The following is a 20052-nucleotide window of genomic DNA, read 5'->3' on the forward strand; positions in this document are numbered from 1 at the left end:
CATTTTTATTTTCTTACATGAAAGGTTCAGCTTAATCATGTTGTCAACTGCACTTCATAAGTTTCAGTTTGGTGAGTTTTCATTTTCATTCATTTCAAAGTATTTCTAAGAAATCTCTCTTGTGATTTCTTCTTTAACCCATTGTATTTAGGAGAAGTTTTTTAATTTCCACATGTTTGTAAATGTTCCAAATTTATTTGTTATTGAGTTCTAATTTCATTCCATTTTTGTCAGAAAAGTACATTGTATGATTTCAATCTTTTTGAGTTTATTGAGGCCTGTTTTATAACCTCACATACAGCTTATCGTGGGGACTATTTCATATGCACTTGACAAGAATGTGTATATCCTGTGCATATATTTTCTACTATTCCATGATTCACCTCAAATCAAACCTTGCCTTCCTTAACACATAAGACAAGTCCCAGTTTAAATTGTCCATTTGTTGTTTTTGTCTTTCCAGCATCTACTCTCTCTTCATCTAGAAATGGCAGAACTGATTTTTTTTTTCTTTATTAATTCCACTCATTTACTCTGTCTTCAGTGATAAGAAATGGTTCTGGTTTGGCCAAATAGGGCATTCTAATTCTAGAACCAGAGTAACTGACTGGCTTAGAAATGGTCATGTTACTCAAACCAGGCCAATAATCATGAATTCTTAGACCTTTGTTAAGCAACTAGTTAGGAAGCACAATCCTTCTGCTCAGGAATCTATGCTGGTAGGATAAAAGTTGGTGGGATGTTGTCACCAATAGAATACCCAGCCAGAGACAAAGGAAACATATTGGGAAGAAGTAGGGTCAGAAAATGACTCCCAAGTGACATTGCTTGAGAAACAGAATCTATACAGGTTAAAACCTGGAGCTATGCCCAAATGGGTGTTAGCTACTTGAGGCAATGAATTCTCTTTATTTTTGCTCATGTCCATTTGAGTTGTTTCTTAATACCCACCTCCACTAAGCTTTCTTCCACCCCTTGCTCATTTTTTAGAGATAATATTGAAGTGGTTCCCATATAGGTGAAAATTTGGACCAGGTAATGTTATTATTCTTTCCTATCCCACAATTCTGTGATTTCCGACTACAGTTTATGATATTCTCTGAAATAGCTTTCAGAGTCTCATATAGTATTCAGATTTTCCATTGCTCTGTCAATTTCTTATGGGTACAGTTTCCCCAATTGTAAAATACAGACAATCATAGTATCTGCCTTAGGACTGAATTTATGGGAACCTAGAGAGAGGGAGCTCATGTAAATTTCATTTCTCAAGTCGGAAGGTGCACGAAAACTTAAGCCTCTTACATCAGTATCAGTATATTTTTGTTGCCTGAGTTTTTGTTTCTCTGTATAAGATCTCTTCACTTTCCTTTCTGTCACTCTACCATATATCCAATGAATGTTAATACAGATTTTTAAGTGAAAATGTATGCAAAAATTTATCATTACAAATTCCTAAATTTATAGGAGATATTCAAACAGAAATAATTATCTCTCTGTGCTATTTCCTCCCCAAAGATTCCATCTTCAGTGTTTATAAATGATATTTCCAAAATTATCTGACTTGGCATATTTTATAATTTGACAAATGTGGTCATGTCATTAAGAATTTATTCTAATTACCTCAGAAACACATCACAATCTTGTTACCATAGACAAATGTCCTCTATAATTCATAATCATCTTTCTAATCAAATTTAATTCCTAATCAAATTGTACGTAAAATCTTTCTCTCTTTTGCACTGCTTAACTGCAGCAATATATTTTTGTTATAAAAAAAGGGATGTTAGCTTTTGCTGTCCAGGTGTACATGGCCAATTAATACACATTTAACTTGAAGGTGACATATGAAATTCATTAAGGCAATCATGAACTCTTTCAAGGGGAAAAGGACCCTCAAGTGAGTCTTACCAGGTTCCCGACTGACAGCACACTGCTGAATTGCTCTGTCATAGGATAGTGCTCCATGGCCATAAAGAGTGTATTTAAGACAATGCAGATGGTGATGGCCAGATCAACAAACGGGTCCATCACAACCAGGTTGACGAGATGTTTCACCTTTAACCATGGTTTACAACAGTCCCATATCAAACACATGTTAGCAAATTTGTACCAGCAGGGTGGGCATTTCTGTCTGGATTCTTCAAGTTCTGGAAGAAAAAAGTTAGAATACTCATGAAAACTGCTTACTTTCTATTAGGCAGCATTTGGTTTAAATTGAAAGTGATTTTTTTAGAAATCTAAAGTTGTCAAAAGGTATTAATGGGTTAATCTGATGGTGGAACAGGAAAAGACCTAACATGGGTTAGCTGTCATAAAAACATGGGCACAGAAAGGCAAGCAAACTTTCCAAATCTATTTGGGCTACACATAGTTTCGCAGATTCTATCTGCAATATTAAACTGTTCAAAAATTATCTTCAAGTGTATTTGAAACTAATGGGGAGGACTTGGGTTAAGCTCATCCATGCTCCAGATAGAGCCAGATGCATATATATTTAATCAAAGAACTCCTTTCTCAGGAGATGTCCTAAAACTTTTATCAGTCAGGTTGAGTCTCAGTTTCTTGGATTAGATATGTATTTTGGGTCTTTTAATAGTTTGGTCAGCGTCACCAGTCTTAGTCAAAAAGTTTCCAGTTAAGCTTTTTTAGATATAGGCTTGCATATTAAATTCAGTAAGATTCTTTTTCTCTAAGTTTCTTTATTTAACTAGAGCGCATAAAAGAAGAGAAAATATGCATATTAAGAAACCGGGATACTCACTGTTAGCATAAATCAATGTTTCAATTGAGACTTATGCGCTAATGGTAAAACATAAGAGGATTTTAGGTGGGACATATGTAGAATTCATAAATTTTCATGGTGTGAATTTATTTTAATGTATTAAAGTGTATAACTATCATACCAAACCTATGATATAAAATTTCATATCATAATACATTTATTTAAGAAAAAAGTACAATGATTTCAAGAAACATTTCAACTGAATAACAGGAGAAAGAAGACAGCCTTGCATAGCTCTTTAAGGTGATACTCAAAATCCTGAAACTTGGTAAATACTGGCAAAGAATTTTAGAAAATAAGAAGTGGGAAACTATTATTTTCTTTGGTAAGATGATCTTCTAATCAACTCTTGAGTGGAAAAAGAATGCAGAACTGGTTTTCTGCCCATATCATTACTTCACACCTGATTATCTGCTCTGCCAAATACGAGATCACCACTTCTTAGAACTAATATAAAGGGAAAGATTCTTTTTTCGTTCATGGTATATTTGACTCTGGTCAGTTACCTTAGTATTACTACTGTAGCAACTGGAGTATCCCTTCAAACCAGATACAATTCACTAGAAGATAAACTTTGTGGGTGAGAAGACAGCATATTGAATGCATAAACACAATCATAGTTAATGATTTTTTGCTTTGCTGATAAACATTCACTACTAACTAATGCTGTAAGTTCGCTACTTCCCTAAAGTAAATTAATTTCCTGATTATTTTTAACAGAAATCCATCAGGGTAGGTAGATTCTTCAATTGTCTCTTTAGATACTAAAATTCTTCAAGTACACAGTTTATTTCTCTTTTTCTTAATATGTAATTTTGTAAATAATAAAGAATAGTTGAGGTGCAAATCAGAGGAAAAATATAATATCTATAACCAGTTACTGCATAGATGCTTTTAAGACTCCTAAACAATGTCCTGTTTATACTGAAGATAAAAAGATATCATTTATAGTAACTAACAAAAGAGAAATAAAATAATAACTCTTGGCCTGTGTACAGTCAGAATAAGTATTTTTTTTAATGCTACTTGTCATTTAGCAGGTAAAGAGAAGCAAACAGGAATTGTGTAGAAAAAAAACAAACCAGAGAAAAGTTCAAAGGGGAAAATTCAGCCAGTGTTGCTCATCTTGACACCAGGAAAAAGTGGATCAAAATTGTTTTAGTTCTAAAATAAAATCATTCAATTATTCATGCCAGAGAGAGAGAATGAAAGAGAGAGAGAGAGAAAAAGAGGGAGAGAGAGAAGAATCTTACATTTTAAAACAAAACAAAGCACTCAGGAAAGAACAACAGCCATCTTTCCATTATTCCTGTGTGGATTATCCGCACTGAGATTCACTTACATCCAAGTTTAGATATTTTGCTGGTTCTCCTCAATTCCTCAGGTGTTTATAATTTACCCTCCCACTATCCTTCCCAAGGATGTGACCAGGAAACATTTATATATGGTTTTTGCATTGAAAACTTGAAAAACAAACAATTCATTTTTGCTCATCTCCTACAGTTTCATTAAGTAGGAGGCTATTCATTACCCTGGACAATGGAGACTTGACTGCAGTTCAAAAGAAGGAAAACAAAAGAAGCCAGCCAGCTGGATCAACAAGCCTGGTTTAAAAAAAAAAAAAAAAAAAAAAAAAGAGAGGTGTCGGGGGGAAGTAAACTAAACCATGAACCATGATTAGACTTAGAAGAAAGGATCCCCAAATAAACAAATTATGTCAACTTAAGAAAGCTTTCCACTGTTAGCAGGACCAAAAAAAGGAAGGACTATCTAAGACAGCTCTAATATATGCATGTGTATGTGAAGTATTGTTAACAACCAACCTAAATCAATGTCACATTCAAAATTTTTAGATACAATTGAATAAAGAAAAGGTTTATATTCTATATAACCAATGAAAAACAGAATGAAAATGTTGCCATTGTCCCTCACAAAAGTATAAAGTCAAAAAGCTCTGCAGGTATTAAGCCAAACACTCAGTCTTCTGCTTCCTAAATTATATGTATTTCTAGGATATCCTAGGCAACTCCACTGAGACACATTTCAGTGGAGAGCCATGTGGATACACTCATTTTGAACTCTATCTTAATTAGTGGACAAGTCCAGTCTTGTGGTGGATTGATGTTTTTCAAGTAATTTCTTACGTTAGCTCAAACTTAATGGTATCAGAAGTGCAAAGTTAGGACTGTTGATTTAGACTTACCCTGTCTCCTTCTCTACTTCTTGCTTTAGGGAGCAGACATGCTGCTGACATCGGTAGCAGAACCACTGGCAGCTTCCTCTCAGTGGTTTTGCTATGGCAAGGAGCAGAAGACCAGAGAATCTTCAAAAGATTTACCTGGAGGGACAGGGAGGAGCAAGCTACTGGCAGCTGGGGGAGAAGAGGGAGTGCAAGCTAATGCAGGCGAGGTTGGGGAAGAACGTACTGAGTTTAATATTCCATAGAAATCAGGAAGAAGATTTCTGATACTGCATTAAGATATTATGAAAATTGGGTCTTGTAATATTGACATGGCTGTGATATATATTCAGCCATCTACACTGTGGGTTTTTTCTGGCTGTGAATTTTAGGCTTTTGGTACTTGTATTAGTATCAAAAAATCTTTGCATTCAGCCTGGAAAAGAATTATTCCAAGAATCCAGCCAATGCCAAGAGAAACTATAACTAACAATAAGAAAGGCAAGTGCCCATGCATGCTCTCTCATTCACCATCTTTCTTTTCCCTTTGACACATCTACACACACACACACACACACAACCTGGGAGAGGGCAGAAAGAGGGGGCTCTAAAAGAGAAGGGAGAGAAGAGAGATGGAGGGCAAGGAAGGAGCATAGAATATATTTTATATGAAAGTATTTTTCAAGTAGTTGAAGTTGATAGTTCACATTTAAATTCACTTAGTGTGGAAAGACACAAAAGTGTAGTAAAAACAATGAAAGTAGAACGACAATAATGATAATATTTACTGACTGCCTTCTACATTCCAGATACATAGGTGTTTTATACATGATGTCTCAATTCTTACAACAACCTGATGCCTAGACCTCATTATCTGCATTTTACTAATAAAAAAACCTGAAGTTTGGAGTCGTAAATTAACACATTTATCATGTAGCAGAACCAAGAATCGATCACAGATCAAGCTGTCCCCAAAGTCCTTATTTTGGCATTATAAGATCCAGACCGCTAAACAAATATGTTAACTACTCAGATATGCAATCTGCAACTAAGGAAAGAGCTGATATATTGTAAAACTCTGGTCAAAAAGAGGCAAAAGTAGTTCTACAAAATTTTGAAAAATTTGCTTCAAAGGTTAATATCAAACCCTAATCCACATTTTTCATTTATATTTCTGGTTAAATCAAAGGACTTTATAACTTTTGTCTCAAGCAGTTAATACAATTCAAATGGGTTAGCATCATTATGAAAATAAACATTTATCATTACACTCCTTTCATTGTCATGCACACAACAAGCTTCAACAGTATAGAATTTAATCTGCAAAAGCAGTATTCCAATATATCTTGAATTTGCAGTAGCTTCCTGGAGGGTAAATGTAAAAATCTGTATGAGATAGTAGAATCTATGTGTTGTATGTGGATTTTATTTTTATCTGGTAAAAGACATAATGCTGATGTGATACAAAGTCAGGAAGAATTCTCTCTGAATTTATGGACGTATTTTTTTTTTCATCATTACCGAAGCACCACCAAGTAGCTCTGCTGTAAGACTTTTGACATACCTTCCATGGTGTTGGTCAAAATACTGGCTAGACTCATTGCTCTCTGCCTTGCTGTAGGATCTTCCAGCAAATCCATGGAAACATGATAAGAACTGGACCGTCTCTTTCTTAGTTCCGTTTCAGTAGTTGTGCCCTAAAAATAAAATTTTAGATAAAATAACTATTATTCTTAAGGGTAGCAAACCCCAAAGTGTTCCTATAACAGGTACTACTTAACTAAATGTCTGCCAGATGAGAACAGCTCATTAAGATATTGCTGAAATCAGCATTCTTGGGAAGTGTTTGAAAGCCCATCAGATTCTCAGCCTTCAATGATTTTTGGGTTTGCTATCAAGAGGGTGGAGTTTTGGCTGGAGGGATCATGCCTACCATTGCATAGATAAACTTTTAGTATTTCAACCAATCCTACTTAGAACTTCAGATTGAAACTCATTGTTCCTTGATTTACTCTCAGGTTGAGTTATTAGATCTTTATAGACACATATTCAGTTTAATGTATGGAAAGAATTTTTAAGGTTTCCCTAAGATGTATTAGTAACAGTTCCCCTAAAATGTGAATTCAACTTGTAAAATGCTTTTGTTCATTATAAATAGGTAACATTTCCTAACATCCATCCTTAATAATAAAAGCAAATATTAGAACTAATTTATAACTGTCTTACATTTACAAAACAAATCCACAAAACAAACATCCTTGGTGCTGAAACTCTAAGTCAATAACACCAATTTGGGGAACTTTGATTTTTAACCATGATAAAATGATTTGATATTTTTCTATTCCAAAATAAACTCACCAAGATTTAACATGGGCAGAAATTTATTCCTACTTTAAGAGATCAAACAAGGAAGTTAATTATCACAGGAAGAAAGGGCAAAACTCAGGCATTTCAAATGCAGATCTGAGTGCTAATAATAAATAAGAAGTCATTTTTAGTTCTCTGAGGATCCTCCCTATTTCTAAAAGAGTAATATGAGTCCTGTTCATCTACTTTGACTTTATTGTAGAATGAGTAATTAACATTATTTTATTAACCTGCATACTTCCAATGCAGACATATTCAAAAGCAAAGTTTCCACTCAGTTGATATGATTTAATGGTGATATATACCCATATAGGTCACTCTAAAATTAATTTTATGGTACAAGAGAAGCAAAATTAATGAGAAAAAAAATAACCCCTCCCTGTTGAAGCTAAAGCCCTTCCAATCAAAATGTTGTTTCTCAGAAATTAAAATATTTGGCCTGGTCAGAGAGGCAAAGTTTTAAGAAAAGAAATAGGGTCATTTAAAGGTCATCTAGTCTCTTCTGCCTTATACAGAACTATATGTGCAAACCTAGATCTGTCTCATCTTTAAGGATAGATTTCTGATCCTCTAGGGGTGCCTGGGTGGCTCAGTCGTTAAGCGTCTGCCTTCAGCTCAGGTCATGATCCCAGGGTCCTGGGATCGAGCCCCACATCGGGCTCCCTGCTCGGCGGGAAGCCTGCTTCTCCCTCTCCCACTCCCCCTGCTTGTGTTCCCTCTCTCGCTGTGTCTCTCTCTGTCAAATAAATAAATAAAATCTAAAAAAAAAAAAAGATTTCTGATCCTCTAATGATATTACTGAGGAAATTCTTAAGTTAAATTGCTTCTATTGAATTTACATGTCGAGGATACTGTGGACTTTGGTAGGTATCATTTGCCTTCAGCAGTTTATTTTCTATTCTCATTTCCCCCTCTGCAGTGTCTCAAAACCTACTCCTTTGTCTGCACCTTTGGCTCAGTGCCCTGCCTCTGAGCTCCCGCCTGATTGCAGAACGAACACGATGGAGTGGGAAATAAAAGGATCTCACTAAGCTTTGCTTCAAATGGGCTCCCATTTGCCTTCAGAGATGTATCTTACCCTCTCGGATAGGGCAGGAGTTTTATGGTAATTACTGATAAATTCTATTGTCTGAGATACTCCTTGTATTTATGCAAAGAAGTTGTGGATTTGTTTTTGTTTGTTCAATTAACATTTCTCAGGATCAGTGATGCTCATACTTTATTATGTGTAAGAATCATCAAGGAAGGAATTTCCCAGACTTCGGTCCCTTCAGTCTTTTGGTCTGAGTAAGTCTTGATTGGCCCAGGAATCTCTATTTTTTTCTTCTTTAAACCACTTTATTGAGGAATGACTGACATGTAAAAAGCTGTATATATTTAATATACATAATTCAGTGAGTGTACACTTGTGAACTATCACCACTATCAAGGCCACAAACATCTCCATCACCTTCCAAAGTTTCCTCCCATCCCCTTTCTTGTTCTGGTTATTGCTGTTATGATTTGTGATGAGAATGCTTAACATAACATCTGCCATCTTAGCAAATTTTAAGGATACAATGCAGTATTGTTAGCTATAGGCATTATGCTATATAAATCTCCAGAACTTATTTATCTTGCTTAATGGAAATGTTGTACCCTTTGGCCATCAAGCTCACAGAAGTAGAGAGCAAAATGGTGGTTGCCAGGGGTTGGGGGAGAGGAAAATGAGGAATCTCCATTTTTAAGAAGCTTCCCAGGGAATTCTGATGTAAGTAGTTTGAGGATGAAGTATATTTTAAGAAATACTGGGTTAAAATGAAAATGTTTGCTTCCTTAGCCATTTCTTACTTTCCATTTAAGAAAGTTAAAAAAAAAAATCAATGGAAGGCAGTATTATAGTATGGATAGAATGTAGGGATAGTAGCTAGCACACCTGGGGTCAAATCTTAGTTCCACCATGCACAGGCCTCAGTTTCCTCCTCTTTAAAATGGGGGTAATTATTAGTACCTATCATAAAGGGTTGTTGTGAGAACTTAATGAACTAACACATGTAAAGTGTTCTGGGCAGTGCCTGGTACATAGTCAGCCACGATTATTTTAACAGAGAAGTTGATATTCCTTCTGCATTCTTCCTAGTTCCTTCACTACAAAGTTCTACTTTTCTCACAGTTTTATCTGACTCCAGGTACTTGGACATTTCTTTGGGAGAAAGTGGTGGGGAGACGCCATGGAAAAAAGTGATCAATGGCTATTTCTATAACCCAGGGAAGAGGTAAGAAGCTCCTGTATTATTTAATACCAAAGTTAAAAAGACCTTATGTTTACAAAGGAAAATGTCAATAATATATCCCTGTAAGTGTCTGCTATTCAGTTGAAACTCTTTTTTATATGCTTGATTTAGAGCCTCTTTGTTTACAAAAATAAATCATGATAGTAATACAAAAATTGAAATCTGCTCTAAAAATTGCAATACTTGACCCTACCAGGTACTTTGAGTGACTTCTTTACCACACAAAGGTACAATGGCTGGGGTCATTTGAGTGGGTGCTAAAAATGTTACAGCACTCTGACCTGCAAAGAAAAAGAATGTTGCATCACAGGATTTACATGTCTTTAGTAATAGTATCTACTTCAAGAAGAAGTATCAAATTCTCCTTTTAATGTAACAGTGCTAATAAGATCCTTAAGTTGAATATTTATATCATTTCTTGCATTTCACTTGATTATATTAATTAAATATTATGTTTGATTAATTGTTGCTGTGCTTTTTGGCAAGTTTCATACCCCTAGGCCATTAAGGATATCCTTTTCTTCTTCCCAAAAATGATGAATACTTCCAATTAGATTCTGTGAGAGCCAACCTATATTTTTAATTTATTTGCAGAAACATCTAAATAAAACAACTTGACAAAGTGAGTTCACAGCTGGACTGAACCAACCCCAACAAAAGACTTAACAAAATTCCTGGATATGGAAATCAAAAACACTTCTGCCTGCCCCAGCCACACGTCCCTTCCCAGCAGCGGCAGTTTTCACTGGCCTCACCTCGGGAAGGAGCTGTCCGGCGGGAGATGTGAGGGCAGAAGGGCCCCCGACCAGCGAGACTACTCCATTACAATCCACCGCACTGTGCATCTTTCCATTCACGGGCAGAATGGGGAGTACCCTGGAGGCGCGGCTAGCCTGGCTGACGTTGCTGTGACGTCGCTCTCCGTGTCTGTGTGGCACAAACAGAGAGTCTCTCCGGCTGTCATTGTCTTCAAAGGTGCTGTGCTCATCATCGGCAAAGTCATTCTCAGAGCCAATATCCTTTGTTCGACCTCTGAAACTGAAAAGACTCGCCCTACTGTTGCGTCTTGGAGAGAAAAGGGAGCCACGGATGCTCAGTAAAGACTACGAATAATAAGAAAACAAACAAAACACAGAGGAACAGAATTAAGAACAGTCATCCCCAAACATATGAGACTTGACTTGTTTCAGATTTGTTGACTTACCTGAGGATAAGTCATGGGACAAGTTGGAACCATGGGCTCCTGTGGTAACTGCTGATGTTCTGGCACTCTCCACCAGGTTCACCTCATCTGGTTTGCTTTCCCTTTTTCTCCCTTCCTTCATTTTTTATTTTCTGTTATTTTCTTCTATTTTACACATGCCTTAAGATAGTCGCAAGTACCCCTCAATATTATTTTGCCCCATTATTGGCACCTAAAACAGAATTTTTTGCTAGACCCTATTCTAGAAGCTAATCTCATTTAACATGCCATTGGAAAGCAACTAAACACACACTTACATTTAGAACCTTTGATGCCAAAAATATAGCCAGTAAGAGCTAACTAGTGACCACACCCTGATGCAGATCTCACCACAGAAGAAAATAAAATCAATCTTGCTAGTAGGTCTGTTTAATTACAGTACAACGAGCAGCTTCTCCCCTTCCCTTTGCATATTTTATAATGTCTTCACGAATAAATTAAATAAATCAAGCTGAGAGAACTGTATGATTCATTCCCTGATTTTCACTCTTCTGTCTCTCAAGAAATCTGAAAAGTACCATATTCACAAAAGCCTGGTTTTCACTAAGTATTTGGTCACAATCATTACACAGATTTCTAAATGGCTACATTGTCACTGCCACCATGTAGTTTTCCTTGATTCTTAGGCATAGCAGCATTGAACACAATCACTTCCTGATTATTACTAGTCTACTTTTATAACTTCACTGTAGTAAACACTTTCTTGCTTGTCCGATATTCATTCCTTCTTTCAACAGTACCCTGATTATCCTTGACAAATGATCCTCAGTCAAGACTATGACCCAGGCCCAGCCAATGAGTACATTCCATACCTCAGGCCATAGAAAACCATTTAAAGATGGGCAGGGGACACTGCTTGGTCCATTGGCAGCCACCTTTTTCTTTTACAATTGTTGAGAAAGAGGTGCATTTTCAATTGGGGTTGTTAAGAATATTGACTATAAGTTTGAAGTTGCAGTGACATCTTGCCACTGTATTGGAGGAACCTGGGCTTGCAATATGAAGAAATACTTGGCCATAATAACATGTTTTGAGCCTTTGGATCCAGCCATGCCTAAAGCTACTCACAGATATTATTTATCTGATCTAATCAGTTCTCTCTCTCTCTCTCTCTTTTTAATTTAAGCTGGCTGGAGTTGGATTTCTATTATTATTAATAGAAAGAATACTAATTTAATCATTTAAATGTTATTGGTTTGATCTTCTTTTCTCCAAAGAATTTAAAGCTAATTAAAATTATTTTGTACCTATATATATGTCTTATACTTCCTGACCAAAAGTATGCTTTTAATTTTCTTTTTGGCTAAAAAATAATTTTTCTCAATAATGTCTATAAACATCTATAAAACATTTATAAGCTTTAAACTATCTTATGTTATGGAATCCTATTCATTATCTACAGAAAGAAGGACATTTAAAGAGACCAATCTGCTCCCCCAAAAGATGTCCTTTTTCCTTTTCCTGTTCCCATGTTTTTTCATCTTATTACCAACTTCACTAGTAATATTCCTTCTTTTCCTTTATTGTTTTCCAAAAAAGTAATTTTTTTTATGTCTCTCTTAGACTACCCCATTTCTTTTACCTCCTTTCTCTCTTTTCACAAGGGACTGTGAATAAGCTATAAAAACATGAGAGTAATAGGATTTGTGACATGCTGGCTATCATCAGCTCAAAAAGGCAGGCAAGAAATGCTTGGCAATAAGAAATAAGGTAGAAACTATACGTATCACTCTTAGTAAGAGTTTATATATATATTTTTATTGTTATGTTAATCACCATATATTACATCATTAGCTTTTGATGTAGTGTTCAATGATTCATTGTTTGTTCATAAGTAAGAGTTTATATTTTAACTACAAGTATTCAACTTAATCAGAGCCAATACAAGGGTTGGAGGGAAATAAGTTATAAAATTGCACACAGGGTTTCTCTCTGAGTTTAAAGGTGAATTATGCCATACAAGAGCAGAGCTTACATGAGACAGCTGTATGAAAAATGACTGTGCCCCATCTGTTTACATCAGCTTCTACTGCTTGCATTAATTATCTAAATCCATAACAATCAAATGTTGCACCACAAATAAAGGATGGCCAATACAAAAAAATCTGCCATGAAAAAATGAATCTCTAAAAAGCAAAACTCTTGCTTTATGATAAATAGGGAGTGAACTAATAACTTAAGAAGGTTGACCATATCTAATAAGAAGGTTGACTATATCTTCAGAATAAAATATCCAGGGACACCTAGGTGGCCCAATAGACTGAGTGCCCAACTCTTGGTTTTGGCTCAGGTCATGATCTCAGGGTCCTGGGATCGAGCCCTGCATCAGGCTCTGCACTCAGCACAGAGTCTGCTTGGGATTCTCTCTCCTTCTCCCTCTGCCCCTCCCCCCACTTGCACATGCTCATTCTCTCTAAAATAAATAAATAAATCTTTTAAAAAATAAAATAAAAGAGATAAATATCCACATTGTCTTGAGACTTGATTAGAGATTGTATTCTTGACTTCCTTCTCTCCCATCTCCCACACTAACAAGTCAAACTGAAGCCTAAGAAGTATTTCATACAATCTACCTACTCTACTGAGAAAATTATAATCTTGCAGTAAAAGCCTACATTATATATATATTTTTTCAATATGAAAATAGAAATGGTTATCAACACAATTGCCTTTCCATCATGTCACCACAAAACAATAGTCTTTAATACTCTGGGGTCTTGGACTTTCAAAAAAAATCTAACAATGGGCCTTTCATCACTGTACCTTCCTTAATAGTTCCTTTATTACTTCCAGGGACTTGGAAAGTGGCATAGCACAAACTCAGGCTTCTCTGTCTCTTTCCCCTCTCCCTCCCTCCCTCTCTCTCTCTCCCCATCCTCTTTCTCCGTCTCCATCTTCTTAGCTATTCATCTATTTACCAGATAAAAGGAAAGTTTCTCACTCTTTTAAAATACAGATACCACTTAAGAAACAAACACCAATTTGGGCCAGATATTGCATGTTGTATACATCAGTCATTACTTATCATGCCCAACTAGCTAGGAAACAGAGTCACAAAGAAGACAGTACTGGGGAAATGCTTTATCTGTGGGCAAAATTTGCAGAAGGAAGTAGGTGAGAACTTAAACCTTTTCAGGCTTCACTATTTCACTTAGAATTAGTTCTATTGGATTTGAATTGAAGTAATTGAAGAGGCTGGGGCACCTGGTGATCCGCAGTTTCAAATTTAGGCCATTTTATCTCTAATAACCTGCCTTCCTTCTCTCCTCCCTCCCTTCTTCCTTTCCTTCTTTTACAACATGACCAATGCTGTAAAAAAGGGGTTTGATTTTTAAGGAATTCAATTGATTAATATTAATGTCACCACTAATTAAATCATAATGATTGAGACAACATGAATAAGAACGAGTGTAAAATGTAGAATTAAAAACAAATTCTATTTTAAATATAAATTCAACCCCAGTAATCCTTTAATCTATTCTATCTCATAGTGTTACTTGGACTTGGAATGAATCAAATTGACCTATAAAAATTTTACACATATTAAATATGAGGTTTTGTGAGTATATATACTACAAACTGTCTGAAGAGCAAGTATAACCCTAAATATATGTATCTGTTTAGTGAAATCAAATTGTAAGTTTCTTTATCAGTTTTTTAAAATACTCTTTCTAGTCAGGCTGTTAAAGTGGAAAGTTCAGGAGTTTTAGTGTCATACCAAATTTGAATACCACTGCAGCCCTTAATAACTACATGACACTGGGCAATTATTTAACTTCACTGGGCCTAATAAATAGTGAAAATAATACTAATGTTAACATTGATTATGAAAATGTAAAAAGAATACCAAGGATAAAACAAGCACTTGAGAAAGAATATAGCCCTCCTGTTCTCACATCTGTAGACTGGGGATGATGATCATAGTACCTACTCAGGGCTGTAGTGAGGGGCTTAAATGAGTCTATCCCAAAAGCTGCAGTGAATTCTGTGTTAGCCATTATCATTGCTATCAGCCTTGTTCTCATTGTTATGGTTACTAAATCATACTGAGGTTTCACTACCAGTGAAATACAGAAACAAATTCAAAATACAGAAACTCTGTATTTCTGGTAATTCTCTTGGTAATTTCAAAATTTAAGGATCCTAAATTTCAAAGTCTCAACAGCTTGTGTTGGTACATAAGCCACAGGCATCCAGTGAACATTTACTGTACCATATAATCAGGATATTCTTTCAGCACAAATCCCACATTAAACATGAGAGAGATAATCAAGTGCAATCAAACACCACTATTTATTTAGTGTCATAAATATTCCTTAGCGCATTTCCACCTAAGAATTTTGGCTACACTTCTAGAAAAATTTTGCTTCAGTTTCCTTTGAAACAAGTGTCTGAAGAATGATTCTTCCAGTGAAGTTTGTATGTGAATGGGAACAACTACACAGATGGTCTGAAAGAATACACTGTTCACTTCTAGGAACCTGCCACTCGGAAAACCCATAGTCACTGGGTCCCGGCACAGTAGTGTAGCTAAAAAGGGATGGGAACCATCTGCTGATAATTTCTCAAGTGGAAAATTGCCCCAAGATGTTTGAGTCTTCCACAAAACCTCAAAACCATAAACCTTCCCAAGCTCAGTGGGGTCTATGCTCTAAAAATGCTGTCTTGGGGATTTCAAAAAGTTGCAAAACTCACAAAGTCTCTGAGGTGATAAACACAACACTTGATGGATCATTACAATTCTGAAAGTACTGTGCCATCCAGGGAGAAGGCGGTTTTATTTCTACCCAATTCTGGCATATCTTTAAAAAAAGTGGTCTGTTATGAAAACGCAATTTATGTAAGCTAATAATATCTTTACCTGATGTGGAGAGGAGAACCTCTTTTCATATGTCAACCTGCTTCCTTCTAAGGAAAAACGGAAACCTTTTCTTCTTATGCTGTCTTCTGATTCGGATTTGCGGACCGCATCTTCCTTCTCTTCTTCTCCAGACTGCTCTTTCTGCTTCTTTTTCTTCCTTCTGTTTTTCAGCTCTTTTTCACTCTTGGAGCTCAACTTTGATGCTACTGAAGAACTCTCTGAGAAAACTCCTATCCCGCCGGCACCACTGAACTCTCTTGATTCAGCAGATGCGGCTGCAGCCGCTGCCTGGAAGCAGAGACGGGAAATGGCAGTTGCATACAAACCTTGAAAATCTCTCTCACTGTTTACTAATTCATCTGTCTTCAGTGTCATGAATACAATCTTGAAAAACAATTCTCCATTCCGGTCCATATTTCGGAAAACCATGCATTGTCATTAAACCAATTAAAGAATTAAATTCAAAAGACACATGGAAGATGATACGTGTGACTTTGATGCAAACTTTTAGGCTCTGGCCTCTCACTATGCTCTCTATTCAACAATACGAGCAAGACATTCAAATATCATAATAAATTTTTCTATGACTTAACCACTAATGAAGAAGGAAAGAATTTAAGAATTAAAGGTTTCCTATTTTAACCTGATCCATCACACATCCACTTGACAATAATTTTTAGTGCCAGTCTGAATTATTGAACTTAATTCAGCCAAGTATTTTATTTTGATAAACTTGTCTCTCACTTAAGTGGAGTATCTCACTAAGAAATGTACAACAAGAACATATCACAGATCATATATACTTTATATATATATATTATCTACATAATATATATATGTTATATATATAGGAATCCCAGATCGTGGCATCTGAATGTATTTCTAAATTATAACAGTACAGTTTTGGGAAAGGTATGGTATTCTATCTTGTTGCTGTTACTCCAGTATATTTTATCTGACCTTTATTAAATATTTAGGATACTCAGCATTAAATGGGAATTGTAGTCAAGATCCAAGAGAAGCCAAAAATAGGCACTTATATTATTAGTTAATGCCATTAAGTCAAGCAAATACAATTAGAGCAATTCTTGCCTTATTCTGAAGTCTTATCAAATCCAAATTAAATTATTTTTTATAGGGTAGGAGGCAGAGAATGTAGTGATTTACTACATTTACACACCAGGGGTTTTCTTATGCAACCTGTAAACTTGCATTTAAATACCCTTCAAATAAAAAATAAATATTAAATAGGTCTTTGCTTTTCCAGATTCTAGGAAATATCTTCTCAGTTTGACTCTGGTTTTCTGACCTTTCCCACCTCTACTGACACTAATGAAGAAGGAACTATAACAAGTTCCTCTTCCCCAGAAAATTAAGAAAATACTTCAATTGAGGGCATACAGGTCTAAATACTTTGTGAGCCTGAGTAAATGAGGAGTCACAAGGGAGAAAAAAAAAAGTCAATAAAGCAATTATAATTCTCGATGTTTTGATGCTATCAGCATTGACAGTAATCATCAACATAAAATAATAATCTAAAAGTCTAACGGCTCCTAACACCAAACACATATGACATGTTTCAAATGTTACTTTTATCCACTGCCGATTTTGCTTGGTAAATGTCACCGACCTCACCAGTGCGGTCAGAAGACTGAGATCAACAAACACAAGAGCTCTATGCTCTTGCTAACGATACCTGAGCTTCTTCTTGTTGCTTTTTTAACTGTTCAAGCATCTGTTGAAATTCAGCTTCTTTCTGTTCAGCTTCCTCAAGAGTTGCCTGATTTTGTTCCTCATAGGCCATGGCCACCACAGCCAGGATTAAATTTATAAGGTAGAATGAGCCCAAGAAAATTACCAGCACAAAAAATATCATATATGTTTTCCCAGCAGCACGTAGTGTCTGTAAAAATGTAAGAGATATTTTATTAAATTTTATATAGACGCTAAAAGCTCACACTCCAAGTAATACAGTGTTTTATAGCAATTCCCTTGATTTCAGTATTTCATGCTTCCCAGAATCCTTTTATCTGTTCTCACCAATTGGTAAAGGTTTTCCCAGAAGTCTTGAGTCATGAGACGAAATAAGGACAAGAAAGCCCAACTAAAGGTATCAAAGCTTGTATATCCATAGTTGGGGTTTCTACCAGCCTTCACACAGATGTATCCTTCTGGACACTGGCTGTAATTAGATTAAAAGAAACAGTCAGTACTGCAAGTCTGCTGGGTGTCTTCCCTGTTTTTATAGATGCCAATGTCTACTTTATATGACAGCAGGGAAAACAGATTTCTTGTCATTATATTTATCATGTCTCCATATAAAAGCAATCATATCATGATTAATATCTCCTGGGACTTGTAGAATGAACAGAAGAATAAGTCTACAGGGAAAAAACTGATTTTCACTGAAGATATCTAGATGCAGAGTGTTTGTGTGAGTAAGGCAGTAGAGAAGAGGGGTGAAGGAAGGATGGAGGGCGGCACATGGAGAGGAGGGAATGTCTCTGCATAGTAAAGATTTCATAGTTATGACTTTAATGATCAAGCCAAACCTGGCCCCAGTATTGTGCCTGACACTTCCGAGATGCATAATCTTGAGTAAGTTTCCTAACTTTGCTAATCTTCGGGCACCTCATATGTAAGAAAGGATTAATAACAGAACCTGCCTTACAAATATACAAGTGTTAAATGAGATAGTCTATGTAAAGCATTTAGTATGGTACAGATGAGGAATTAAAATTAGTCTGTTCTACTTATCACTGGGATTTGGAGGAAAAGGCAGCACAATATTTATCATATGAGCCAAATGAAAAGTCTGTTACCATTGGAAATTTTGCTACAGGTATGTCCACAATATCATCTTCCATTGAAGAACACTAAACTTCTTCTATGGTTCTAAATTCTTGCCAAACAGGGAAAGGTAATTATTTCTCTGAATTTTCACAGGCTTTAGCTCCAAGCGCAATACTTCTTAATAACAAAGTTCACGTGTCAATCATAATAATCAAAAGCACTTACTGAATGCTGTAATAGCTACATATTCGCTAATCCATTTAATCATCGCAGAAACTCTATTATTATACCCATTTATCACTGGAGGAAACTAAGGCAAGGGGAAGGAGTGTTATTCGGTAGCGTCAGGCTTGAATCCATGTAAACTTCCCAGCTTGTGCTCTTATATGCTTGACATACACTCACCATGACTCAGATACCGACATTATCTCCAGAGATCTTACATTTGAAGCCATGGAGACCACATTAGCATGTATAAAATATCACACTTACAAAATACATGCTTATGAATTCCATTAACTTAATCTTCTAATACATATGTACTGCTTCTCTATTTTCCATTGAACTAATTTGGAAGATTAGCTGTGACCTAGTATGGAAAAATAATTGCCACATATGAGTGTGTGAAGGAGGTGAGAATCCACACTTATTTCAGCTATTTTGAGAATCAGCGTGAAGTGGAATTTATGGAGGGCTTTGAATGAGGAGTGAAGGAGGGCTGGGTAGGTGGGAGGTGGCAAGTTATTTGGGCCGATGGAGCAGTGTGGACTGAAACTCAATACGAAACATCACTTACCCTGCATCTGAGCTGTTGCCACAAAGCAGAGCATCATTTTGCCCTTCCAAAAAATAAAAGTGACCTATTTAAAGAGTGAGGAATAGAAAGAATCATTAAAAAGGCCCTCAAAACACTTCAGCCATTGTGTTCAGGTAATAAACCTCATAATTTTTTTCAACTAAAATGAAATGGATAAAGTAATAAATATGTATATGGCTAAATGAAAATATTTTAATGATAACTGAATACTAAACAAATATCAAAATATAAAAATTTTGATTAAACAAATGTTTAGAAAATCTGTTTTAAAAAGAATTTTTTAGGGGAAGGAAGAACTATTATAACATTCTCTTATCAGCATTTATTGCAAATAAACACTCAAATTGCTTGGGATAGTTCAAAAAAAGAGTTGCCAAATTAAGGCTGTTTGGCACAAAAAGTGAGAGAAAGGGAAGCCTTGTTGCTTCAAATTGCTTCCATGCAAGTAAAATTTTACTTTATAAGTACTTTTTTGCATGGACTCAAAATAGATTCAGACATTTTTTTCCTACCAGTTTTAACTTAATTTCCTGTGAAAAGTGGGGTTAGGTTTTTCCTTTCTATGATGCTCTAAATAAGTGTTGTGTTTTGGATTTTGGCTTGATTACTGTATTTCAAAGGAAGAGCATAAACTTGTTTCTTTGAACATATATAATTTTCTAAGTATATCTAATTTCTATTCTTAGGGAAACCTTATATATAACTTCAATAAGTTGCAAAGGTGATCTCAAAAAATA

General features: G+C 35.7%; 1 protein-coding gene across 7 annotated transcripts in view; it reads right to left on the reverse strand.

Annotated features, from left to right (window-relative positions):
• The window catches only part of LOC114223147 (sodium channel protein type 2 subunit alpha), an 81101-nt gene that overhangs the window by 43461 nt on the left and 17588 nt on the right, over window positions 1-20052 (reverse strand). For 3 of the 7 annotated variants that reach the window (XM_028121924.1, XM_028121937.1, XM_028121930.1), the window contains exons 7-13: window positions 19295-19358; window positions 17746-17887; window positions 17402-17608; window positions 15706-15993; window positions 10357-10704; window positions 6526-6658; window positions 1909-2147 (exon numbers count right to left, since the gene is read on the reverse strand). In XM_028121924.1, coding sequence (XP_027977725.1) covers window positions 1909-2147; window positions 6526-6658; window positions 10357-10704; window positions 15706-15993; window positions 17402-17608; window positions 17746-17887; window positions 19295-19358 — 1421 coding nt within the window. Of the gene's footprint in view, window positions 1-1908; window positions 2148-6525; window positions 6659-10317; window positions 10705-15705; window positions 15994-17401; window positions 17609-17745; window positions 17888-19294; window positions 19359-20052 lie in introns of all 7 variants that reach the window. The other 4 variants (XM_028121951.1, XM_028121943.1, XM_088022137.1 and 1 more) reach the window with 3 other exon arrangements.

Source organism: Eumetopias jubatus, unplaced genomic scaffold, assembly GCF_037043125.1.
Source record: "Eumetopias jubatus isolate StellerSeaLion01/CBP00866 unplaced genomic scaffold, mEumJub1_p1.0 scaffold_3, whole genome shotgun sequence".
Taxonomy (NCBI): domain Eukaryota; kingdom Metazoa; phylum Chordata; class Mammalia; order Carnivora; family Otariidae; genus Eumetopias; species Eumetopias jubatus.